General features: G+C 42.8%; 1 protein-coding gene and 1 long non-coding RNA gene across 2 annotated transcripts in view; one reads left to right on the top strand and one right to left on the bottom strand.

Annotated features, from left to right (window-relative positions):
• The first annotated feature begins 1,039 nt into the window (after window positions 1-1,039).
• WNT2 (Wnt family member 2) overlaps window positions 1,040-25,576 on the top strand; it is a 43,931-nt gene continuing 19,394 nt past the window's right edge. The window contains exons 1-3 of the mRNA XM_086396780.1: window positions 1,040-1,584; window positions 3,700-3,926; window positions 9,227-9,504. Coding sequence (XP_086252906.1) covers window positions 1,502-1,584; window positions 3,700-3,926; window positions 9,227-9,504 — 588 coding nt within the window. The 5' untranslated portion in view covers window positions 1,040-1,501. The remainder of the gene's footprint in view (window positions 1,585-3,699; window positions 3,927-9,226; window positions 9,505-25,576) is intronic.
• On the bottom strand, window positions 19,886-25,173 carry LOC147374305 (uncharacterized). Its single transcript, XR_015162626.1, has 2 exons — window positions 25,038-25,173; window positions 19,886-21,739 (listed from the first exon to the last, which is right to left on the bottom strand). It is a non-coding gene; the product is annotated as an uncharacterized LOC147374305 (long non-coding RNA).

Here is a 25,576-nt window from a genome sequence, read left to right as displayed (position 1 = left end):
GTGGTGGGGAAGGGGTGGCGATGACAGCATCTTTCAGGTTTTTGGCTTTTCTGAGATTCGCCCCGTCCAGCTTCTCACCTCGTTCGCGCCGAGCGAGAGCTGATGCTCCGGCCAGTCTCGGCTCTAGGAATAGGGTGTGGGGAGAGCCTGTCCCTCCTATCTGGACCGCCACCCCTCCATTCTCTGCGAACAATACAGCGCCCACCCAACCCCCAACACGCACACACATTCCCCAAGGCATGCTCCGTGGGCAGGCGGGCGGCGGGCGGTGGGTCCCCCCCGCCCCAGGAAAAGAGCAATGGAACAGTTCACGGCCGCCGCGAGTTCCTGGTCTTCCTTCCTTTCCGGTGATAAACGGCGGGGCTACAAGCCAGTTGCTGCTCAAGATGCTCCACCCGCGGGCTGAAGCCTCTTTCTCTGGGCCCGCCGGGGGCCCAGATCAGGACCGATGGCCTCTTTACCTCCGCAAGGCGCAAAAGCTGAACGCCCGGGCGACAAGAGGCGCGACCAGGGCTGGGGCGCGGACCCTCGGCCGGCTCCTGCTGCCTCGCTTCCTCCCTGCATGCTCTTTTGCGCCAGGGAGGAGCTGGGTGTGCGTAAAAGCCGCATCTTCCCCAGACGCTATGGCTGAGTACGCCTGGGTGAGGTCCGGAGGGTCACGGACCTTCCTGGCTCCCCTCCCTGCGAGCTCTGTATATAAGCCCAGCACGGAAGAATCAAGGCCACAGGTCCTCATTTCCTTGAGGCCTGGCCCCTCCCTCCCCAACCTTGCCCTCCTTAGCTCCAAATTTACAAGTGTTTGCTCTTCCTTTGGGTGTTAGGGAGAGAAGCGGAGGAACGAGTTGAAAATCAGCTCTGGGGTTCTGCCTCCTGTACACAGCTATCTCTTTACCCTCTCCCTCGTTTCCCCACATTGCACGCTGCGGGACTTCTGTAGCCTCGTCTACCCCGAGCGCTTGGTCCCGCAGCTGGGCACCCACTGATGCTCTTTGACCTGGAGCTTCCCGAAAGGTGCCTGCCTCCGCGGGTGCTCGAGGCCACACAGAGGTGTTTCTTCCTCCCCACCGCACTTCACCCACAGACCTCTCTTGCCATCATTTCATCCACCCTTATATAAAACACCGCTCCCCCCACCCCCACCGCCTCCGCCACCCTAGCCGGCGCAGCGCCCCCTCCCTCGGCTGCGCCTGGGCGGGCAGGGAGCTGAAGGGACCGGGACGCGCCTGAGGCGCGCAGAGCTCTCCAGCAGCCCGCGCTCGCCGCGCCTGGGGAATTGGCTGTGGGCGAGGCGGCCCGAGCTGGCCTTTATCGCTCGCCCCGCTGGTCGCTTGAAACTTTATCAGCGAGTCTCGCCACTCGCCGCAGACGCGAACGGGGGGCGGGGGCGCGGCGAGGCGCCGGCGGCCGTGACGAGGCGCTCCCAGCGCCGAGCGCTTCTGCTCCGGGCACGCATGGCGCCCGCACACGGAGTCTGACCTGATGCGGACGCAAGGGGGTTAATATGAACGCCTGTCTCGTTGGAATCTGGCTCTGGCTCCCTCTACTCTTTACCTGGCTCAGCCCTGAGGTCAGCTCTTCATGGTGGTAAGTCCACGCGCACGGGCGCCGAGGGATTTTGGAGATGGGAATCGAGACCGCACTGGTCACATAGATCCTTCCCGGCGGCGCTTCCTCGCAGCCGTGGCAGTCACGGATTCCGACCCGATCCCAGCTGCTGCCCTCTCCTATCACCCCTTCGCTTTTCCTCGGAAGGCCATTCCGGCTTTGACAACTCCAATCCTTCCACCACTACCGCCACCCACTACACACACATTGCCCCTCAAACGAGAGCTCGGATGTTTGGTTTATTTGGATCCAGCTGAGTGACAGCAAAATCGCGATCTTTTAGACAAGCGCTAGCCGGGTCTCTAGCTCCACTAGCAGAGACGTCTGTGTATGCGTGCGCACGCGCGCGCGTGTAAACTCACCTCCAAAACTACAATCGTCTCCCTCTGCTCCCACCCCGCAAAACCCTCAAGGTAAACCGACGGGTCAATTCAGGCAGGCGCGAGCCGTGGAACCCAAAGCGTGTGATTTTGCATTATCTCCCGTCCTTCCACATTCCTAGTGCTTCACCCCAGTGGGGCGGAAGAACATTTTGCTGCCCCCAGGTAGAGACTACCACCTTAATAGAAAGCTCCAGAGGTCGGGGACTCTAAGACGTTACCCTGTTCGAAACCAGTCACCTCAAAGGGTAACTTTGCTGCTGTCCCTTTATACGGTAATCTTCTATTTTGCAGAGTAAAGGAACTTTGAAACCTAACAGGTTATCATCCTTAAATGTTACAAGGGGAGAGGCTCTCCCCACCCACAAACTCTTCTCCATCTCCTTCTGATCTTGAGAAGAGAGAGCTGAGAACTCTCTAACGTTTTTGCACCTAAAAACTTCAGACCAGACACTTAAAACTCGATTTAGAAAGATCGGTTATCTGTTATGAAGTGCTTTTTTTTTTTTTTTTTTTTTTTAAGAATCTGGCAAAAGGAATCTTGGCCAAATGAAAGACTAGAGCAGGAAGCTTTAGGAAGACACGAGCTCTCCAAAGAAGCAAGGCAAAGGGTTGATAGGAAGAGGAGTTCAGTTCCTTCCTAAGCTGCTTTGAACAGAAAGGCGTTTAGCCTTGACATTGCTGACACAGGATCAAAGATTGATTTATCAGAGTGACCATTTTTCAATAAAATGACTATTTCTGTTTCCATGGGTATATAAACATTATTTACTGCCCAGGCTTTTTGTCACATTGTCTCTCAGCTGTCACTTAAATATATTTTTGGGGAGTCACAGCTGTAACGATTTTATGATCATATAAAATAATGAAAATACAAGAAAAAGACATTCTCCTTGTTTGATCGCTTCAAAAGACACCTATGGCAGCTTGGGTTATATAAAAGGTACCTTTCTAAACATTTCACAACTAATAGAGAACATCTGGGTAGAGATGATGATGTAATTTTTTGTTAAAGTTTCTTTTCAAAAGTACTTTATGAAGCTATAACACTGTTTGATTCTTCCAAACATTTAGTATCCTTAATAACAATAGAAAGATTTTTTTTCCAAGGGTTCTCTATAAAAGTCAAAAAAGAGCTGGAAAATGGAAATATTTAAAGGATTCTTTAGTAGGAAAAGAATGGCATGTCTGTGCAGAGAGTGTAGCATCAGATCCCAGTAGGTGCTGATTAGACAGACAGTTTCTTTAAGACACTTAAACATCAGATCAACAAAATGGCAGTGAGGAGCTTCTAAAGGTCTACTTCCTCCAAAACCAAGTCTGGACACACTGTATATTGAGATCAGAGCCTTCTTGAGAAAAATGTTTTCCAAAAACCTGTTGGCCCTTCCCCTCTCACCCCATTCCTGGACTGCAGACCTCGCCTCTCCCACTCTGCCCAGAGCCTCATCTGGTGGCCTTAGCTTCGTGGCCAAGAAACAGTCAGCACTTAGTTTTGGGGTGGCTTCTACCAGATCACTTACCACACCTGCCGTGCCACTTCTCCAGTGAACTTAAGTTTAAAAAAACAAAACAAAACAAATTTTGCTTTCTAGTATCCCCTAAAGGATAAAGAATTCATATTTGAAATGCTGTTTTGAACTGTTCCCACTCCGGGGAAACACCCTGCCAGGTCTTGCTGTTCAGTACTCTCCCCAACGTTGGTCCTTCCTAGGTACATGAGAGCTACGAGTGGCTCCTCCAGGGTGATGTGTGACAACGTGCCAGGCCTGGTGAGCCACCAACGGCAGCTGTGCCACCGACACCCGGATGTAATGCGTGCCATCGGCCTGGGCGTTACTGAGTGGACGATGGAGTGCCAGCACCAGTTCCGCCAGCACCGCTGGAACTGCAACACCCTGGACAGGGATCACAGCCTCTTCGGCAGGGTCCTGCTCCGAAGTAAGTCTCACCTTCACACAGCTCATGGGCTCTGCCCTCACATACACACACCCTTATTTGGTCTTCACAGCCCCTGCCCATCTTGTCTTGCATTCTGTTCAGTCGAGAAGCTTGTTCTGTTGGGTGCCATTGGCCCTATTTTACAGATGTGGGCTCGAGAAATCAAGAAGCTTGTCTAAAGTTTTGGAGGAGGCTGATCATGGGTCAGGATGCAGTGTTCCTTGGCTCTGTCCATCCATGTCCCTTCATAACCCTGCCTGTCCCTCCAGGTTCAGATTTTGTCTCTAGGAGAAAAGGAAGCAGCAGCCACAGAGCACTCTTGACTTTTAAACTCTTCTTTCTGGGACCTGACCCTACCAGAAGGATTTAGCAGAAGATTGGGAAAGAATGCCCACATCTTTTATTGGCCATAAATGGTCATTGTTACAATAACAAATCAGTGTGATTGAAAAGCAGAGAGAAACCTCTGCTTGTCACCTTTGACTTCCCATTCAGCTACTCAGTCTTGGGTCACTCTGTTTCTGAACTCCACCCCCCCCACCCCCACCCAGTAAACTGTAAATTCTGTAAGGCAGGGACTCATTCTGCCTTCTCTGCATCTTGCTTGTATCTCATATGTTGTAGGCAGCACTCATTCATTGAATGGTTGAATGAATGAATGGATAAACTTGCAGTGAGTACCTATTCTCCAGGTATGTTTTAGGCAGAAAGATACTTATGGAAGGTAGGGTGAGACCCATGAATACATCAAGGTAGACCTTCGAGATATTGAAGGTTTGGTTCCGGATCACTAGTCACTACAGTAAAGCAAGTCACATGAATTTTTTTGGTTTCCCAATGCATATAAAAGTTATGTTTAAATTATATATATGTGTATTACATTATGTATACATGTCTATTAACTACTGTAAAAACAATGTACATACCTTAACTTTAAAATACTTTATTCAAAAAATGCTGTCATCTGACAATGCAGGGTTGCCATAAAGCTTCAGTTTGTAAAAAAAAAAAAAAAATCACAGTATCTGTGAAGCGCAATAAAGTGCAATAAAATGGGGTACGCCTGTGGTTTCTTTACTTTTTTTAGAAAGCACATTGAAAATTATATAATTACATAATAAATGTTCTGAATGTGGAAAGTAGCTCACTAGCTTATATACAAGCAGAGAAAATTAACTGAAAATCAAATCCTATTAAAAAAAAAAAAAAAAAAAAACCCATCCCTTAACCTGGCCTTAGCAGTTTCTTCAAGAAGCAGCACATCCCATTTGCTACTGGGAAATCTGACTGAAAACACAACAGTCTATGTGTGAATCGCAGAAACAGGAAGCTTTCCTCTTGTTTTTGCCCACCGCCCTCCCCTACCCCCTTCCTAAGAAAATCGTTCGGGCTGTGCACTTGGTAATGCTTAACAGAGGGTGTTTCTATCATGTAATCATCATAGCCCTAGGGTTTTATGAGGCCAAATGCATAACTGAATGTCTCTAAAAATCCCCCAAGGGCGTAGTGCTCTCACTCTTAGTGTATCCCTAAAGTTAATTTACTGCGATATTCTGCACTTTTATTCTCTAGTTTAAGAACTATATTCTTCTGCATTCCTTTTGGAGTTTCGATATGACATCGCAAAATTTTTGAAAGGATGATAATAATAAATTTCAGCTACATGGAATTTTAAGACTTCACCTAGATTAGTTCACCAGTGAATCAATCAAAGTGCTGGACCTTGTCAAAGAGAGTTTGCAAATATCTGGCACAAGAAATCTTTGCATATATTATGTACAGGCTCTCGGTATTTAAGATGTATTAGGAGTGTTCCTTTTCAAAGTTCTCACAACTGATTACAAATTATAATGACTACAAATTAAGAGTAGCTCTCATTTATAAAATGATCACCTATAGAGTCTGTCTATGAAAATCCATTAAGATGTCTTCATAATCAAAAAAAACCCTTTAGATCACAAATCAAAGGAAGCAAGTTTGACCACTGATCCTAAAGACAGTATATCTCCCAAAGCTGGAGATTCATTCATAAAATACTTTAACTTAATATTGGCAATATTGGTTTCTTCAGAGCTGTACTGTGGCTGAGAGGGGAAAGGTAATAAATAGAGAAAGCATAACAAGTTTGACTCAATCTAAGGCTTCAGATAAATTAGAGATTATAACTGTATTTCCTTCAGATTTCTTTCATATGAAGCCGAATGCTCTGCCAAAGCACTCAAAACTTAGAACACTCATGCTACACAATTTCTTTCCAATCTTCATAGAAGGCCAGATTTCTTCCTGGACATTTATGTAAACTCCTGTGACTGTCAGTGATGATTTTGTGTTGGTTATGGGAAGGCTGAATTTGGCCTAAGGTAGCTTATCCTGGAAATAATCACGAAATTCCAATGAAGTTATCCAAAGAGTTTTCAATTAATTGCTTGGAGGGAAACTCACATCTTAGAGTTATAAAGAAGCCTCCTTCGGAAACCTAAGTGTTCCCATAGATGAATAGGAAAGGCAAAGGGCAGTACCATATACGAGGAGAACCTAAAAGTTACTAACATACCCCGTGGTCACAGAGAAATGGAGAACATTTGCTTCTTTTTCTTCAGAGAACAAGAGTAAGACCAGAACGATTTTTAGGAACTTATGTAATTTGCTCATTGAACTGGCTGTCTCCAGACATGCGCAGAGAAATGTAAACAAAACTAGTAAACTTAAAAATAATCCTACAAGAATTTGCATATACCTCCAGAATTCTAGAGTAAGCCTTACACAAAAAAAAAGGTCATTAGGTAGCATCCTTGCGTTTTTTGTGTTTTTTTTTTTTTAAAGCAAGCATTTTAAAAAAGAGCTGCATAATCCATAGCCTTCCAGAAAGCCTAGCTTCTAATGTTTTGCCCTCCCAGTCACCTATACTAGCCTATACACTGAGTAAATACTGCTTGACTTATCTCAAACCAAAAATTAGAGAAACTTCAATAGTAACATAATAGGAAGTCTAAATATCACCATTCAGATTTGGATTTTGTTTAATATTGCAATGGCTTTAAGCAGAATCAGTTTTTCTAAAAGGCCTAAGATCAAAATTTATTTTGTTACAAAGCCAACTCTTGAAATGTGCTACTATTTTGCACATAGCATTTAAGTGATTCATCTAAGACACTTAACTGAAAACATCTTAAGGCTGTATCTACATGATACCAAAACATCTGGAGGTAAAATGAAAAGTCATTCCATGTGCTATTTTTTTTATTTAAATAAACAAATATCTAACTATTTAGTAATGAGTTTGAATAATAAATGACACATATTCAGAAAGGTGATGGTTTTGCTTTGGAAATTATTTCTGAAATGTAGCAGATTTTGAAGGATTTTTTTTTCTTTCAGCCAATAGTCAATGTACTTGTTTGCAAGTTAAGCCAGGATGCAGTCTATGAGTAAGCAATTCATTCCTCTACCAACTTGCAAAATACTGTCTGGTCACTGACATTCTATCTTCTGGATCTTCCCTAGCTTTCCCCTAAAAGACCACCTCCTAAAGTTTCTCTTCTTTCTCCTTAAAAAGTAAGATTAGTGCATAATAGATTATGCATTTGAGAATTTCCCCCCATGCGATATCTCTAAATGTGGGCACTGAACTCCAAATTCAAAACCAGGTTTTAGCAGACCAATGGGATGACTGTGGACAAGGTATTTTCTTAAACAGTAAAAATGGGTAAGATAAAAATTTTATTTATCTGAAAGCTACTACCAGAGATTAAGCCACATCTCCATCTATTAGTCATCAGTTTTTACAGAACATCTCAATTTCACTTAGAAAATCATCTGTGATCCTTATAATATAATCTGGAATCCTAAAACAGCTCCCACGACCATCACATTTCTCTCCGGAGAGCACTACCTGCTACCTATGGCAAATATTCATATAATTGATTCTACTTAACTTCAAGGCATGATTGATTCCTTTTCTTGGTTTGTTTGATGATTAGAGGTTTCAGGGGAGATTTTTTTTTGAAGGCTGAGGTAAGTGCCATTTAATATGGTGTAGATACGTTTTCCTGATTTTTAATAATGAGACTAGCAGAGCAGATATTGTAAGGGATGTATAATAAATTTTAGCACTGAATGACAAACGGAAACAAGTAGGGCTTCGATGCGAAAAGGTGGTTTGTTCTCCCAGCTGCGTGGTTCAAAAAGTCACACTCGTTTTGACATATTGAATCACCAAATGGCTCTCCATTTGCTTCCTTGCATTGGCATTAGCTTGTTCAGCTTCTATTTTGATTGTTAATATATTTCCTGCAGCAACCATTAATAAAAAGGCATGCTAATAACAATGAAATACAGCTCCACTTGAAAAATGAGGTGCACACAGACCCTAAAGAGCCTTATATCTGTCACTATACCACAACACCGTGTTATGAGTTACTACAGATTATTAAAATAATTTAATGTAGTTATTGCACTGAAATATGTACCTTTCAGCCTGTAAGTGAAAGTAGCCTGTGCTCTAATAAAGAACAATTCTAAGAAAGCACCCCAAAGGGTTCTTGCCCAGGTCTAATTATAAGCGGTAAATTTGTTTCCTTCCAGAAAAACCAAAGAAAAGCTTTTCACTGTCTTTCACCCAATACCAGTGATTAGCGCAGGTGTTCCAGAAGAAAGTAAATTCATCTTAATAGTTAGATGCAGCATGTAACTCAAGGATATTGCATATTGCCTCCAACAATCTCTCCCTTACTTGCAAGTTGATGCCAAGAGGGGATGGCATCCCCTAACTGTCTTCCCACCTCAGCCCCTAGATTACTTTGAATTCAGCATTTCAGTAATAATCATTTACATGCATCTGAGTGTCCTCAATAATGCCTGGAAGGTTTTTTCCAGGAGAGCTGTAGTGGTATTTTAGAATACCAAAATATGTTATGAAACGACAGAATTGTAAAATTCAGACGGTATGGTGTAGAGGAGGCAACGAAGGCCTAGACACATTTGTCTCTTCTCTTCTGGGACACATGAGATTCTAGGTTAAAGAAAGCACATGTATGAGACTAACGTGTGCAGGGCGGGCTCCTGCTGCATTTTCTTTTATACTCTATTTACTTTAAGGATAGTTGTTACACAGTTATCCAAATTGACAAAGGCTTGTAATAAGTGCAATGATTCATACTCAAGAGCAAGCTTTGGCTCTAGGAAAGAATTCTTCAAGAATACTTTGTCAGAGGCAGAACAAGGATTAAACAGCCATCATGTGAAAGTTATTCACAACGAGCCATTCCAGACTACTTTTAAGAACAGCATCTTTGTTACAGGTAGCCGGGAATCTGCGTTTGTTTACGCCATCTCTTCAGCTGGAGTTGTATTTGCCATCACCAGGGCCTGTAGCCAAGGAGAATTAAAATCCTGTTCCTGTGACCCAAAGAAGAAGGGAACCGCCAAGGATAACAAGGGCACTTTTGACTGGGGTGGCTGCAGTGATAACATTGACTATGGGATCAAGTTTGCCAGAGCGTTTGTGGATGCCAAGGAAAGGAAGGGCAAGGACGCCAGAGCCCTGATGAATCTTCACAACAACCGAGCCGGCAGGAAGGTATGGGCTGCGACAGTGCTCACTGTGTAGACTGCATGGCCTTATAATCACTTAAGCCAAGCTTATCTTAAACTTTCCGAGAGTTACAAAAATGCTTCTCATCACAGCTTCCCACTGTCCCCCAGCCCAGAGCTGTTTGCTCTAAAGAATACCACCGACTGGGCTGAAATACCCCACTCCACCTTCCCTACCACAGCGGAGGTGAAAGAGTCCACCCACCGCTTTTGGCAGTGTGTACAGTCAAGTGTCTGTGGTCTCTCTGCATACTGTACCATGTAGTACAAGACAGCATCTGTGGCTGAGGCTAGGGCTGCTTCCCACATATGGATGGGACAGCGAATGCTTGTATCTAAGGGGTGTCAAGACCAAGAATATCTTCTCTCAAACTTATCATGAAAGCAGCTCACCAGGCATGGCTTGTTGGCTTCTTCTAGATTCAGGGAGGCTCTTTTTAAAACCAGACCCCAGTTTCACTCTTGAAAGCCCCACCTTGGGTTTTCTGGTACTGGATGAGTAAATGCACCAGGGGAAGACGTGCCCCCGAGGCGCTTTGGCCCCTTAACCGCTAGTCCTGCCTAACTTTTTGGGTATCTGGTCAGTATTCATTCCCTAACCCCTATTTGTTAGATGAGGAAACAGACCCTCCAGAGCTCAAGGTCACCTGCAGAATCACAAGAAATGTCAGGACTAGAATTCCGGTTTCACCTCCCAGCCGCGGGGTGGTTTGGCCTAGGATTAAACCATTTTAATGCCAAAGATCAGTCCACTGATGAATCATGTTTGGGGATATGGTGGCATGACCGGAATAACAAGAGAATCTGAATGCTGCATGTTAGGGCTTTGTGTAAAAAAAGCATAAACCAGTTGGGCTAATCAAACACTCAGTCAGAACCACTCTAAAATAACCTAATTGCCAATGAGAAGAGATAACCATAATTTGTCTTTTATCAACACAAAATAAAAATGTGCTTGATATTAATATGTAAAGAAAGATCAGCATAAAATTGAAAAGTCCCCAGGGGGGCTTTAATAGGAAAAAGAATAGAAAAGAATGCAGATCTGTTTGGTTGAAAACCCTTTTACTGGGCTCACAGAGGGAACAGATCGCATTTAAAGGAAGTTGGAAGGAAAGAAGTCTTGCTTAGCACATGGAATAAGATGAGTGTGACCTGAGCTGTTTACAAACAGTACCTTCTTGAACTTTGAAAATCAACATCCTTTATTTTCATGAATTTATGAACTTACAGTGACTGCTGCCAAGAATATAGACTACGGTTGTGCAATCCTACAACTATTGGTAATTACTGTTTATGCAATGGCTCAGATAAGGAAAAATTTACATTGACCTTTGTTTTGACATTGATACCACATGTATAGGTTATAAAGTGTGGTGTCTTTGATAGGAGAATGCTGCTCAATTATTCAAGCACAATATACGGATCTCTCAGACTATCTGTACAGATAAGAGCATATGGTTATACACTGCATCCAAAATAACACTGACTCATCAAAATAAATGTTAATTTTGCTTAGTAGGTCATTAGATATTGAATGTTTCCATTCTTCAAGACAATAGATCTCAGCTATTATACTGCAGGCTCTGAATCAATATGACTTTTAATGTAAATCACATGATTCCTCACTGGGTAGAGGTGAACAGCTGTCAGACCTCAGATATTCTCCTGCCTACTCTGCAAAACTTAGGAGGCTACTTTTGATCGGAATAAAAGTGCACACACTGACTTTTTAAAATGTGGCTTTAATTAATGGTGGGTGGGCAGACTTTTTCAAGGAGATGCATGATGTCAGTGAATATGAACTTTAATGAGAGTAAATGTATTGAGATAAACATGCGTCTCTAATTCTCTTCTTGCGGTCATTAGACCCCCAGCCTCGGCTCCCCCTTCTTACCAGCAGAAGGTCTGTGGAATCAAAATGAGAACAGGCTGGGCTGTGTTTGAAGGCAAACCTCCTGAGCTAAGCCTCCAACTGACCTGGCTCTAGTAAACCCCAGCCTCCAAAGCTGACAGCAACATTGATTCATTTGTTTTTTTATTCTTTGCTTTTCAGTATTTCCCAAATTGTCCAATATGAACATTTTCTACTTTTTTAAGTGGGGCTGGAGGGGAGGAGTAGGGCCAATACATTTTAAAAGAAAAGCCATCTATTCCAAGATTGTTCTGTTTAACCAACGCTACGCATGAGAATTCAACACTGCCATCACAACAGGCCTTAACTTTCCCCTAATATTTGAGCAGTTTAATTCCTTTATTATAGCAGCTGGTTAGAGCACCCTCATGTGTCTCTGTGCTGTAATATCATTTTAGATCTTCTGTGCTATTATATCATTTTATTTTCATCACAGCTTCAACAGAATTTGTAATGATGTTTTCCTGAAACTCATCTTGAGTCTAGTTTTCTACCTCCAAATAGGGCTATTAATAAGTCTTGAAAAGATAAATCTACCTTGTTCAAAACAAACATTTTATGACAAAAGACATTCCGTAGCTTCTCTCAGCAGTTCTTTTTAGATCTAAAGAAGCCATGCTATGAAAGCTTGTAAATTGCATTGTAAGGTAGGTTAAGGTAAATGACAAGTAAAAGGTACTTGGTTGATATCCACCACTTGTTTCCTCTCACGATCCAGAAAATGGCTTTTAAAGTAATCCACTCTTTCTACATGAAGTAATCCCAACTTCTTTTACGTTTCCTGAGAGAATGTGTCTCAAAATAGTCCATGTACCCAATCAAATACTGCCCTTCAATCACTGGACATTTCCATAATAAGAGAGGAATTCCATAAAGATATTTTCCCACAAAAGTATTTCTTACCATAGTGAAGATGGAACATAGGATGTGAAGCAAGACCTACCTTCATTTTAATCCTGCAATACCAATGGCTTGGTGCTGCTGCTAAGTCACTTCAGTCGTGTCCGACTCTATGCGACCCATAGACGGCAGCCCACCAGGCTCCTCTGTCCATGGGATTTTCCAGGCAAGAGTACGGGAGTGGGGTGCCATTGCCTTCTCCGATGACCAATGGCTTAGATCACTGAATTCAGCTCTTTCAGATGTAAAAGGAATTTCAGAAGGCTGTGGAAAGACAAGGAAGGGAACAGAAGAGAACCTGGCACATAGTAGGTGTTTAGTAAAAGTTAGTCCCCCTCTTCCTCCCTTAGTGATGTGAAGGTTATCTGTAATTTGAGGTACAGAATCAGGCACAAATCCAATTTGAGCTGGTATTTAGGATTCAATCTGATCTCTGCAAGTACCCAGAGACTCATCCTCAAATACAGTCTGACATAGTCTTCCCTAGTGTACAAAAGACCATCAAAACCCTTTGTAATTTGATTTCTAAAAACCCCCACAGGAATAAAAAAAATAGTATTAGTATTTTTGTTTTTCAAATAAGGAAACTGGGTCTCAGAGGGATCAAGTGGCTAACACACAGGGGCACGCAATCGTGGAGTACTGGGCTTGGGGGTTCAAAGCCTCTGCTTTCACCCTTTTGTCTTTACTACCTTTCCGTATTGTCTCTGTTGAGAAAGATAAACACACAGTATTTCTGTATTAAAAAAAAATTAAAAACAAAAAACAGTAGCAGTTGCTGCCCTTGGAAGGTAGTTTACTCATGATTTTCCCCCCTTTGTGTGTGTCCTTAATTTCACAAGTCTTCTAAAGTGAATATGTATTATTATTTTTAATAAAAGGGAAAACTTTGTTTTAAATGCCAAAAACATAACTTCTAGTCATCATGAGCATGCCTACTGCAACTCGGCCTTATTTGGTGGGATTCCCAAAATTTCAACTCAAGGCACAGCAAGTATGTGCTGTTGGGTTAAATTTGGGGAAAGCACTGTTTCTGGTACTATGGCACATGGAGAAAAGAATAAAACAAAGTTCTGACCATAAGAAACTAAACCTGAGTCAGGGAGACAAGTGAAATACAATTGCGAGGAAGCGCTATACTATATGGTAGAGCAGAAAAATCACCCAACAGAGCCAGTCAGTTGAGGAGAGAAAGGCTATGTCATAAAAGAGCTGGATATTGGAGATAAAGGTTTCCCATGACTGAGATAGGGCAAACGCTTTCCAGGATGAAGGGCCTCCAAGTCACAGAAAGATGTGAAAGCAGAAAAAAACATCAGAAGTGAGGAATGACAAGGGTCCCAGGGGAGCTCATGACTGAGAATTAATACGGCCTGAGGCTTCAAATCGGAGTCATGGCCAGCTGTGGAGAGCCTCAAATGCCTTGCTGAGATATTCAGATGCTGCTGTGAAGCAACAGGAAGGTACTGAACAGGAAGGTGCTGAACAAGGCACCGGGGGAGATGTTAAATACTTAAGTTCTATCTCTATGGATTGTTAATTTCTCTAGAGTCCACTTTAAAAGAATGATAGATTTCAAAATTCAAATCTCCCGGTTTGAATGAACAACTTAAAAAAATGGACTCACCAGGAAATTTATGAGACATTTTTATCTCCCTGAATTTTATTTTCAGCCTTACCTATACATATAAAGACTGATACAAGCTTCCTGATGAGTAGTAATTAAAAATTAGCACATGGCAACTGATGTTGCTATTGCTATTTATATTTTTAACATAATGTTTACATTGTTATTGGCATTTCTCTTATAGCTCAGGGAGTAAAGAATCTACCTGCAGTCTGCCTGCAATGCAGGGGACACAGGAGACACTGGTTCAGTCCTTGGGTTGGGAAGATCCCCTGGAGAAGGAAATGGCAACCCACTAGAGTAGTCTTGCCTGAAGAATCCCATGGATTCTGCCAGAGGAGCCTGGCAGGCTGCAGTCCATGGTGTCACAACAAGTGGGACACAACTGAGCCCGAGCATGGACGGACTTAGGCTGTCATTAGCTCATTGGGGGTTCTCAGCGATTGACATCATGTTGACTAAGCAACATGCAGGCTGGGACCCTGAATTAGAACACTGGTTCTAAAACTTGAGCACAATCTTGGAATTAGAACACTGGTTCTAAAACTTGAGCACAATCTTCGACAGGTTACCTAACAAGGATCGCTACATAAAATGTATAAACATATGCACCAGGTTTTAAGCAAGCCTACAAGATAGGTATCATTATTATCCATATTTTGCATATAAAGAGACTAATTTCAGTTAGGGAATAAGTTCAACTTGTTTCCCAATTCCCACTAGAATTGAATTTATTCCCTAGCTGAAATTCAAACTTAACCTAGCCTCCTGTAATTTTTATTTATATATTTTGATAGCCTGTATTTTATATGTGAGAAGTTTGGAGGGTGAAGATCCAAAGTTTTAGTTCTCTGCCCTGCCAGGCCAGCACCAAGCAAGGTCAGTGCTGCGGAGCGGAGCACTGGGCCTGCCCCTGAGCTTAGCCCACTGGGGCGCGGCACAAAACAGATACTTCCCAGTTCTGACTACAGGAAATGCCTCCAAAGTCAACACAAATGGATACTGTACAAGATGTAAGCACAGCTTTACAGGCAAGTAAATCATGGGCCTAATAAAGGCTTCCAAGAATAGATCCTATGATGCCACCTAAGATAAATAATACATAATGGTTCTGAACCAAGAGAACTGGGCGTGATGAAAAAGAAATCACTCTCTAAAAGTAAGGAATGTCAGTAGAAAGAAAAGTGATAAAACTGAACTGAATTAGAGCCAAACTGCTTTAACCTCCTATATATCCTCATCTTCCCCTCATGTTGAGCATTTTCATGAAGCCCAACTTTCACTTAGCACAGATTTATTTTCTGATTGGTTTTCTCCATTCATAAAATTAAATGCATTGTGAAAAATTAGATCAGTCCTTCCTGCCTCATCTCTGTCTTACTGGACCCCAAAATAGTATGTTCTTCATACTGTTGATCTTTTATTGTCTATGAATCAAAAACTAACCAAAATTAAAGCCCTGAAGCAAAGAGTAACTCTTAAGAAAATTGTTACAGTTCCAGGTAAAGTTCTATTATTCATATAAAATATTTTTTTTAGACTAGCTTCATTAGTCAGTAAGAACTATTATATATATGGTTAGTCAACAGTAATGTTCTTAAATTCCACAAATATAAATTCTACACCTTATATTTCCTAGCTAAGCCCACCCACAGGCACTGTTTTTAAAGAATGACAGTGCTCAAGAAATCACAATGTCTTATTTAAGTTAATAAATGATTGCATAAGCAAATCAACTGCACAGTTTGCTAATAAATATTCCTTGTTTTCCTAGTTCCAGAGCATGTATGTTTGAAAGATATGTTGGTCTGGTTTTCACTCTGAGAGATGTGGACCTGTCAAAAGGATTTAATTGTTAATAAATGTACTTGGCTTTCAGCCAGTATCTGAAAATTAAATAATATGATTTTAATGTGTGTTTCCCTCAGGAAAATTGATATAGGACCAGAAATATGGTGGTTTTGTGGCAAACACCCAACTAAAAAGTGACGTGCTAACACTTCTTCAAATACTCAAGTTAAACTAAATAATTTAGTAGAAATATACAGCATATATCAAACTAAAATAAATCCTAAGTAGGCTTTCTAAGGCAAGGTCAGTAGTTAAGTTTCTACAGATTTCACATGGTATGAGGTAGACAGCCCTTTTTCTGATAGGGAGAGAATCAGTAGGGCATGACACAAGGGTCATAAACTTAGCAAAATGCAGGTACTTAGAAAAAAGACAACTCTCATGATGTACAAAGAAGTCTTATAAAGACACCCTGGCGTTGCTTGAGTTCTGTCTTCAGAAAGGCTGAGTTAAGAAACTAAAATTTCACTCTCCTTGGGAGAAGTTTGTCTTTAAAACTGTCAAAATAATTCTTTGTGGACTAATTTAATGTGAAAACACTAAATGCAAAAACTTTTACAGAACCCACCACTGAAACCAGAGTAAAGGAACCCCTCAGGACTTCATAAGAAAGGCTGGCAGAGTCAGACAGGCTTAGGGTGCATCCTGCCTCAACCATGTTGCCTGTAAGACCTGGGGCAAGGTCCTTAGCATCGAGGTGTCTCAATAGCCTCATCTGTAAAATGGGGGTGAAAACAGTATAGGCCTCATATGCTTGTGTGGATTAAATAAAAGTGCTTAAATCAAGTGCTTAGCATAGTTTAACATATGCCAAGAGCCTAATGAATGTTATGCCTCGTTATTATGCTCTGACCTTTAGTTGGGACAGATACATATAAAACAGAATTATTCTGTTGCACAATGCATGTATTTCCTTCTTCTATACCTTTTTTTTAAAAAAACGTTCAGACTTCTGTTTCTGCGGTAGAGAATACTAATATTTATAAATTTCTTAAATTCTAAGAGTAGAACATAACTTCTGTAGACCTGAAGGCTTAAAATGCTGAAAGTCAAAGGTTTAAGGGCCATCCACAATCTACTAAGTAAAATTTTGGCAATAATGGAACGATGAGCTTATTGAAGATTTTTTATCAGGAAAAGTTACATATTAAGCTAAAATGGCTTCTACAGGGCTTAATGCCAAGAGTAATGCTGTCCTCAGCAGTCATAGTTATTCATCTTTTTAAAAGTTGTCATGTCAAATGAGGTTTCATGATGAGATGCCGCAGAGCCAACACTGATGGCACTGAACAAGAGGTGACGGAGGGCGCTGCTGAGGAACTGTGCTGCTGCCGGGGGTATACAAAGCTATAAGGGCCGTGAGACCGTCAACACAGGAGCCTACGGAGGCAGAAGGCGAAGGAAGTGGTAGAAGAAATCCTTTAGAAAAGGTTCAAGACAAAATAGGAAACAGGACGAATGTGTCATGAGGTGTGGCCTACCTTTCCAAAAGAAGTTTTCAGTATCACACACTGAAGACAGCAAGTCACTGTAATCGATTGTTTATCATGTTCTTCCTGTTATAAAAACAATACTCATACAAACCAAAGTAACAAACTGAGAAGTGCAGAAGTGTGTATCATAAAGTGAGAACATTTCCTCCCCTCACAATCCTTGTCTCCTTCCAGAATATTTCAAAGTACAATCAGATGCAAGCCTGTGGATAGAACATATACTTTTTTACTTCTTTCTCCCTCAGATCTCATTAAAATCATAGTAATGGAATAAACATGGCTTAAACCAACAATAAAGAGAATGGTCAAAGAAATGAGAGAACTCAACAAATTTCTGGAAATTTATGGAAAGGGAATGAAGAAACTGTAACTGATAAAGCAGGGTGGAGAAGCCTTCAGTCTAGCAGAATAAAAGTAGATGAGGAGCGGGAAAGAAAGCAGATGAGGAACATGGAAATCAAGATGCCCTGAGAAAATTTCAGATACTAATGAGCACTAGAGAGAAGCAGAGGTTCAAAAATTGGGATTAACTGAAAAACCCACTGGTGGCATAAAGAACCCCATCTCCTCCCCTTTAGCGCTGAACAGAACTCCTAGAAGTCTAGCATCAAATCTTCTAGGCTTTTTGGAGTTATAGTCCCCCAAACAGTGTCCTACCTAGTCACTAGAAACCAAACCTCTGGTCCACAAGCCCTACCATATAACCAGATTCCTAAATATCTTTTTATGACTTCACTCTTAAATACGAAGAAAATGTCCAAGAATTACCATATACTTGATTAAATTCAGAAGCATAAAAGAAAAAACAAAAAAGCAGTACGTCAGGGATGAGAAGAGAAATTTTTAAAAACCAAGAAGATCCAAGAAGGTATTTATATCCATGAACAACAAGAATGGATGCTTTCAAAAAGTAACAATTAGAAAACAAGAGAGAACTTGGAAGAGAAAGTCAAAGAAATCCCCCAGAAAGTAAAACAAAAAGCCCAAAGGACAAACAGAGTCATAACATCACCTCTCTTTCCCACTTGAGTTTGAAACCAGCTGAAAAGTGGACAAGGGAGGTAGATATAAGGAGTAACAGCAGCTGCTGCAGGATGGTGGGGGGGGGGGGGGAAACGGCAGCCCTGGAGGATGCAGCTTTGAAGCTTCCATTCCACTCCAGAGCTGGGTAGACTTACTCACCCTGTCCCAGGCTGTGTACCCGGGCTCTGCAAGGAACCCCTTGCTGGAGGGCAGGAGCTGATCATAACTCATCCTCTCCACATGCTGGCAGATGCCCAAAGAGAAGGAACCCAGACACACAAGCCCTGCTCCTTCCTCTAAACTCACCAGTTGGAAAAGTCTGTAGTCCTCCCCTGGGGAGAAATTAGTAAGGGGATAGAGAGAGCCAGGAGTATTACTCTAATGGAATTTCTTCCTCAAGAAGCCAGGAAGAAAGTATTAAAACTATAAAAGAGAAAATATAAGAGACATGGAGGATTGATTCAGAAGGTTCAGCAACTTGACTAATTAGAAAGCCATAAAGAGACTAAAAAATTGTGGCGTGTTGAGGGGGTGGAATATTAAGAGAACATCTCAGCGCTGAAGTTTTCAGATTGAAAGGGCCCACTGAGGGCTGAACAGGACTAATTTTTTTAAAACTTCTAAATACATCCTTGTGATATTTCAGAACACCAAGGATAAGAGCAAGTTTCTAGTGCCTTTCATGTAGGGGGTGCGGTGGGGTAGGGGAAGTGAAATGAAAACAGAAATCAGTAGGCAGAGAATCAGCTGCATATCAGATTTCCCATCTGTAACACTAGAAGCCAAAAACCTTGGAGAAATACCTTCAATTTTGAGGGGAATTTATTTTCAACCCAGAATTTTATCACCAGCCAAGCTATTAGTTGAGTGTGAAGACTGAATAAAGACTTCATAATACACAAGGTTCAGAAAATGCATCCTCCATGCACCTTGAAGGAGTTACTCAAAAAGGGGCTGCAGTAAAGAGAAGGAATGAACCAAAAGAAAGAGAGAAAACATGGCATCTGGCAGTGCCGTGTGCTCCTCTAGGAGGGCGTGATCCCAGCTGTGTCCAGGCAAGACTAAGAAGATTCAGGGCCACAGAACCCCCCCAGGAAAGGAGGGGACGTGGTGGCACAGGTGGAATGAGCATTGAGAGTGGAAGACATTGGGTTACAGTAAGTGCACTTAGTAACAAGTAAAGTAAGAAAACACCAAGCTTCAATCTAGCAACATTCTTCGTCCCAGACGTTGTCCAATTGGATCAGAGATTATAAAATGCAGTCCTGGCACAGTCCTTGGTTGTGCGGTTAACTAAGGAGATCAAACCAATCATTCCTAAAGGAAATCAACCCTGAATATTCATTGGAAGGACTGATGCTGAAGCTCCAAAACTTTGGTGAAGAGATGACTCATTGGAAAAGACCCTGATGGGGGGAAAGACTGAAGGCAGGAGGGGAAGGGAGTGACAAAGGACGAGATGGATGGCATCATCCACTCAATGGACATGAGTTTGAGCAAACCGTGGGAGATAGTGAAGGACAGGGAAACCATGGGTTTGCAAAGAGTCAGACACGACTTAGCCACTGAACAACAACAAATATTTATTGTTTTCAGTTTTTAGATTTGATGTTTAGACATACCATGAGACACTTAATTATGGTTATAGAACATTAATGCTCTAATCTTCGTCACCACAAAAGGACAGACCATGCTGATGGAGACTGGGAAGTGGAAGGGGAGGAGAACGGAGGGGGCTGCAAGTATCCTCATCTCATGAGAGAGAGCACTGCTGACTTCAGGAACTAGAAGAGGTGTAAGGATTCTCCTTGAAGCTGGAGACATCATCAGAACCAACCATGATAGAACCATGTTGGGAGTCCGAGGGAGGGTAAAATTAGTGAGGTGTGAATCAAGTTTTCACCCTCACCCATAAGAAGAAGTCTATCAGGGACTATACAGCATTGCTTGGAAGGTAAATAAAGTGACTGGCAGAACTGTCACACTCAGTTGTGCCAGCTGTGCGTGGTGCCCCTCTCCAGAGGGCTCCATTCACTGGCATTCAGGTTTGTTTAGTTATTAAGAGAATTTTCTGGTGGATGTCCATAAAATACCTTGAGGATGGGATTGTGTTTCTCACAAAGCTGGAGGAAAACTAGTACAGACCTTGTTCTACAGACACGTAATGAACCACCACAAGGGCACAATGCATTAAAAATGACCGCTCTGGGGTTGTGCCAAGCAGACCGGGAGGGGCGAGGTGGAGTGGGCACAGCAGAGAGTTACTGCTTTTTATTCTCTTTGCTGGACTCTAATTTTTTAAAATCATGTGTACATGCTGCTGCTGCTCCTGCTGTTTAGTCGCTCAGTTATGTCCAACTCTTTGTGAGCCCATTGACTGCAGCCTGCCAGGCTCCTCTGTGCATGGGATTTCCCAGGACAACCCACTGGAATGGGTTGCCATTTTCTTCTCCAGGGCATCTTCCCCAATCAGGGCCTCTCCTGCTTAGCAGGTGGATTCTTTACCACTGAGCCACCGGGGAAACCCCATGTGCGCATACTTAACTTTAAAATTCAAGAGTAATACATAAAAACAAACACAAAAAGGCCCAGACTGTCTGGCAGTGCCTGGATGTCCCCAGGTCCCCTGCTTCGTTCACTCATTTCTTCACAGTGCAAATAAAAAGTCTGTTGCAGCTCCACAGCTGCCTGCGTGGGAAGCCCCCAGCCCCTCTTCCCGCGCCTCCGGAGACCCCGGAGGAGAATCCTTGTGGCAGGGCCCTGCGCGGAAGCCTGTCCCAAAGCAACGCTAACGCAAAGGGCTGTTTGTGGGAAATTTTCCCTGGAGGTCAGGACATTTTGGAGACATAGGATATGACATAGCTTCTAATTCAGTCCTCAGATATCCCAGTTTCTAGAAATGTAAGACTGGCTCTGCACGTGAATGTCTTACCTGCTCTGGCCGTGGTGCGGACTCCTTTTCTACTCCGCCACCTTCCCTGGTTTGGACGTGACTCAGCCTGGCTGTGTATTAGAAGCACCTGGACCGGAAGTGCCCTCAAGGTGGGCCCCACCCCCTGCCCAGGTTATGGTGTATTCCGCTCCAGGAGAGGTCAGGGTCTCTGTGATGGAGGCAGTCTCCAGATGGATTCTAATGTGTAATCAGGAAGAGAACCACTGCTCTACTCTGCTCTCTCTAGTTGCCAGAGAATAATTCCAAGATTCTTGGTTCGTTTTTCTTTTTAACTTGAGGAGTAGTTTGATTGTTTTTCCCTCTTTCGGATTATGCAGCCCCTCAGACAGCATCCAGATTGTAAATGAACATTCTTTCCCTTCCTTCTCTGTGTATGCACACATATGCAAGCCTTTTAGAAGTGCATCATACAACTTACATTGTTCTGCAGTTTGCTTTTCACTTGATTTCCTTTTATGCCTGTAAGAATGATATTATTAATTAATCAAAAGCCACATCATATTCCTTTATTAAGCACATACCATTGTCTTGCTGACATCTGAGTTTTTCCTGATATTTTGCTAATTATGCTGCAGTGAACATCCATATGGGTCTGTATCCTTCAAAGCTTGTGCAAATATTTTCAGAGTATCACCAAAGTCAAAGGATACTATACATTTAAAATTTTGATAAGTATTGCAAAAATGCTATTTTACATGACATATTGATTTAATCTCTCACCAACAGTTTGTTAAAGCATCTCCTTTCCATGCTCTTATCAACACCAAATATCAAATCATTGATTTTTTTTTTTTTTTTTTTTTGCTAACCTGCTAGGCAAAAGCAAAAAAAGTGTTACACTATTCGAGTTTGCTTTGTCTGACTCCTAGTGAAGTTGAACATCTTTTTATCTTGTTATTACTACTTTGTACTTCTCCGATGAATGAACTGTTTCTTAGATTTTTTATGACAATTAGTTTGGAAGATGCAATGTGATTCCTATTTCCCTCCTTACCTCTTTTTTGCTCTAATAGGTCTATAACATTATCCATTTAATTCTTGATTTAGTCAAAATAGAGGGAAGCAGAATATGCACAATTCAAAATTTGAGAAAAACACAATTTACAGGACTATTTAAAATGCGTTTGTAGAAAGAGCATGGATCTGTGGGCGAAACATATCTGATTCACATTTTTCTAAAGTCTGCCTCTGTCTCACAGGGATGACTCTGGGGATTTGACTTTCCGTGCTGAGCCCTGGTTTCCATAACTGTAGAATGGGAATAATAATCTACTTTGCCTAATCATGGTAATTACATAAGACAATGTGTGGAGCCTGGCACATAGTGCCATGCTTATTACTATAATGTTGTTATACCATTTGAACATTGGAATTCTTCTAAACTAGGAAGCATTGTTGTGAGCTTCTTACTCTTACATCAGCTACTTTCTAAATGAGGCCACCTAGGCTTAGATCCCCTGCCCTCTGCCTCTCTGATGGAGTGGGTCCTCTTCAAGGTTAAAGATTTGAATGTCAAGTCTGCAAACTCAGTATACAGAAGAGGCAGAGGTAGCCCCCAAGTGTGACTGAGCACTGCTTGGACTGCCTGTTGGGGATGGGACCTGGAGATGCCAGCAAACCCAGTACCAGAGAAGGCGGCTCGCTCTCCCCCGGGTTAATTGTCAGAGTCTGTGATTAAACTCCAATCAAGAACTGATCATGGTTCCAGTGGGAATACTTTCACTTATAAGTAACAGACCCCAGGGAACCTAAAAGATGAGGAAAACTCAGTATTTTGGATCATGAGAAGTCTGGAAGGAGGGCAGGGCCATGGTGGGTTCACTCAAGCAGTTCAGCAACACCCTCTGGAAGCTAGTTCTTCCTGTCTTTCCAGGCTGCTGTCTACAGCCTGTTGCTTGTCCTGCATTGGCTGCTTCATGTCCCAAGGAGGCAGCTGCAAAAAACTGCATCCAGAGACAGAGAAAAAGACATTTATCTCTTTTAAAGAGTGGAGGAACCTTTCCTACAAGCCTCCCAACAGATTATCTGTAACATCATATTGGCCCAAACTGTATCACTACATACTCTATGCAAAAAAAAAAAAAAAAAAAATCAGTGGCACAACAGTGCAATTAGTATTAAAGATTTCGGTTGTTGTGGGTCAGAAAGAGTCCAGGCCAGTTCTGAAGCACGTGGCTACCCACACCTGAACAGAAGTTAGAAGGAAGACAGAAGTGGGTGCAGCCACTCAACAGTGAACCACGGTGATCATCAACAGGGTGTCCCACTCCTGCATGTGCTTATAAGAACTCATAAAGTGTATTTTAAATTAATATGCAAACCCTTCAGTTAATCATATACAAATACCAAGTTCTAACTTTGTAACCTGGAAACTTAGTATTAATATTATAAAGGAGAGTAATATATCCCATTATTTTCAAAGACAAGTATTACTTGTGAGTAAATAAGTCAGCTTTTAAAGGAATAAGCTTTGACGAATAAGCGTTCATAGTCAGTTCCCAAACGCTTGGCATGGAGTGAGCTCTGTGTGACTCCATCAAGATCTTTGGACAGAAAGCTCCTGGACAGGTGACCCAAGTGGGGCAGAGGGGGTGGAGTCAAGATGGCCCTCCTAACGGTGTTTCTCTGGCAGAGGCCTGCTGTCCGGGTCACCTAATAAGTCTCATACCAAACACCTGCCATATAAAGATAGGGGGCAGAGGTGGGGGGCACAAGGGAAGTGTAGTTCCAGAAAAGGAGTCCATTCTGAAACATCCTTTAAAAATGCCCAGAGCCCCGTGACCCAGAGGACCAAACTCAGGACATTTCTCCTTCCTTCTATGTCCTTCCCTCCAAAGCTGGCTTATGCTGAACAGGGCAGACTTCAAATGTAACAGGACCCAGTCATCATGTGGGACAAAGCGGGGAAGGTGTGGTGCTACGGCCTGAGCCAAGAAGGGGGTGCATAACCGTGAAGCCCTCATGCTGTCTCGGCTCCTGCTAGATTGCTTTTGTGGGACTGATCTTCTGGAATGATGAACATTCTGTATGCTTGGTTCTACCATAGCGTTGGATGGAAACTGAGTCTGTGCAAGAGGCAAAACCTGGGTAGAGTTACCTGGGGTGAGGCCCTGGGGAGGGACAGGCAGCCTGGAACACTGGTTTCTGTGAGGTGGGGTGTAGGGTGAGCTGGGGTGCTGTGGGGAGCTCTACCCATTTTGTGCTGGAGCCAACCCCCATATCCCCACCAACCCCAACGAAGAACCTCAGAGAGTGGGCAGAGTTCCAACCATCAGCTCCAAGTTCCTAGAAACAGGGCTATCAATGTGTTACCCTAAGAATTTTGTTCCTAGCACTGTCTCAGATAATGTCACCAAGGGGTTTCACTCCCCTGCTGCCTCTGCCTCCCATCCGCACCACCCCTTGGCTTAGACATGCAAATGGAGAGGGCGGAGGCCCTCAGAAGGCAGGTTTCTCATCCTCTGCCCTGAGCCTGAGCTGAGGCCAAAGGCTCAGACTTGGTGAGGTCTCCAGGGTTGGTCTCTCCCATAGCCTCTCTCACTCAGAAATGAGTGTCACAGTGCTCTGGGGAGCTGATGAGGGAGACCCTACTCATCCCACTTGCCTCTATCTCCTCTCTCCAAAAGAACACAGCAAGCTCAGCTCTCACTGAGTTATTCAGAATAACTCAGCCAGAGCTGAGTGATAATCCCCCAAATTTAATGTCAACTTCAGGGTCACCGACTGACTTTCCAATGTACCCTGACTCTGTCCTTACCAGCTGTGTAAACTTGGACAAGTGCTTTTACAACTCTGTAAGTCTTGCTCCTCAATCATCTGCAAATGAATCCTGTAACACAGGCTTGTGAAGATCAAGGTCATCGAGACAGGGTGCAGAAGCATCAGCACAATGCCTGGACCATGGGAAACACGTCATAAATAGGAATAATCAGTATTATCGGCTTATTGAAAGAAAACGGGCTTAGCAATTATTCATTTGAGTAAGAGGATACATTTTCAACATAGTAAAACTTATTTAGAAAATACTCTAATTCATTCCCTCATTCTTCAAATTGGCTCCACATCCCAGTAAATTCAAATTAGTGAGGCTTTTTTTTATGCCCATAGGGAAGCAGGTTCACAGTCAGGTGCTGGCCCTCGCCACCTGCTACAGTCAGGGTAGTGTGCCCAGAGTGACTAGCAAATGACTGGAACATCTCCCAGTCCTGAGTCCCAGGATCCTGGGTCTTCAGTTACTTCTCTTTTCCTTCCCCCACCCCTGCCTTTAAAAAAAAAAAATTATTTTATTGCAGCATA

This window comes from Bos grunniens, chromosome 4 (assembly GCF_055505025.1).
Source record: "Bos grunniens cultivar Pamir isolate PY7600 chromosome 4, Bosgru_T2T1.0, whole genome shotgun sequence".
NCBI classification, from domain to species: domain Eukaryota; kingdom Metazoa; phylum Chordata; class Mammalia; order Artiodactyla; family Bovidae; genus Bos; species Bos grunniens.
Note: the sequence above shows the minus strand (reverse complement) of the source record. Positions and strands in the feature narration are given on the sequence as shown.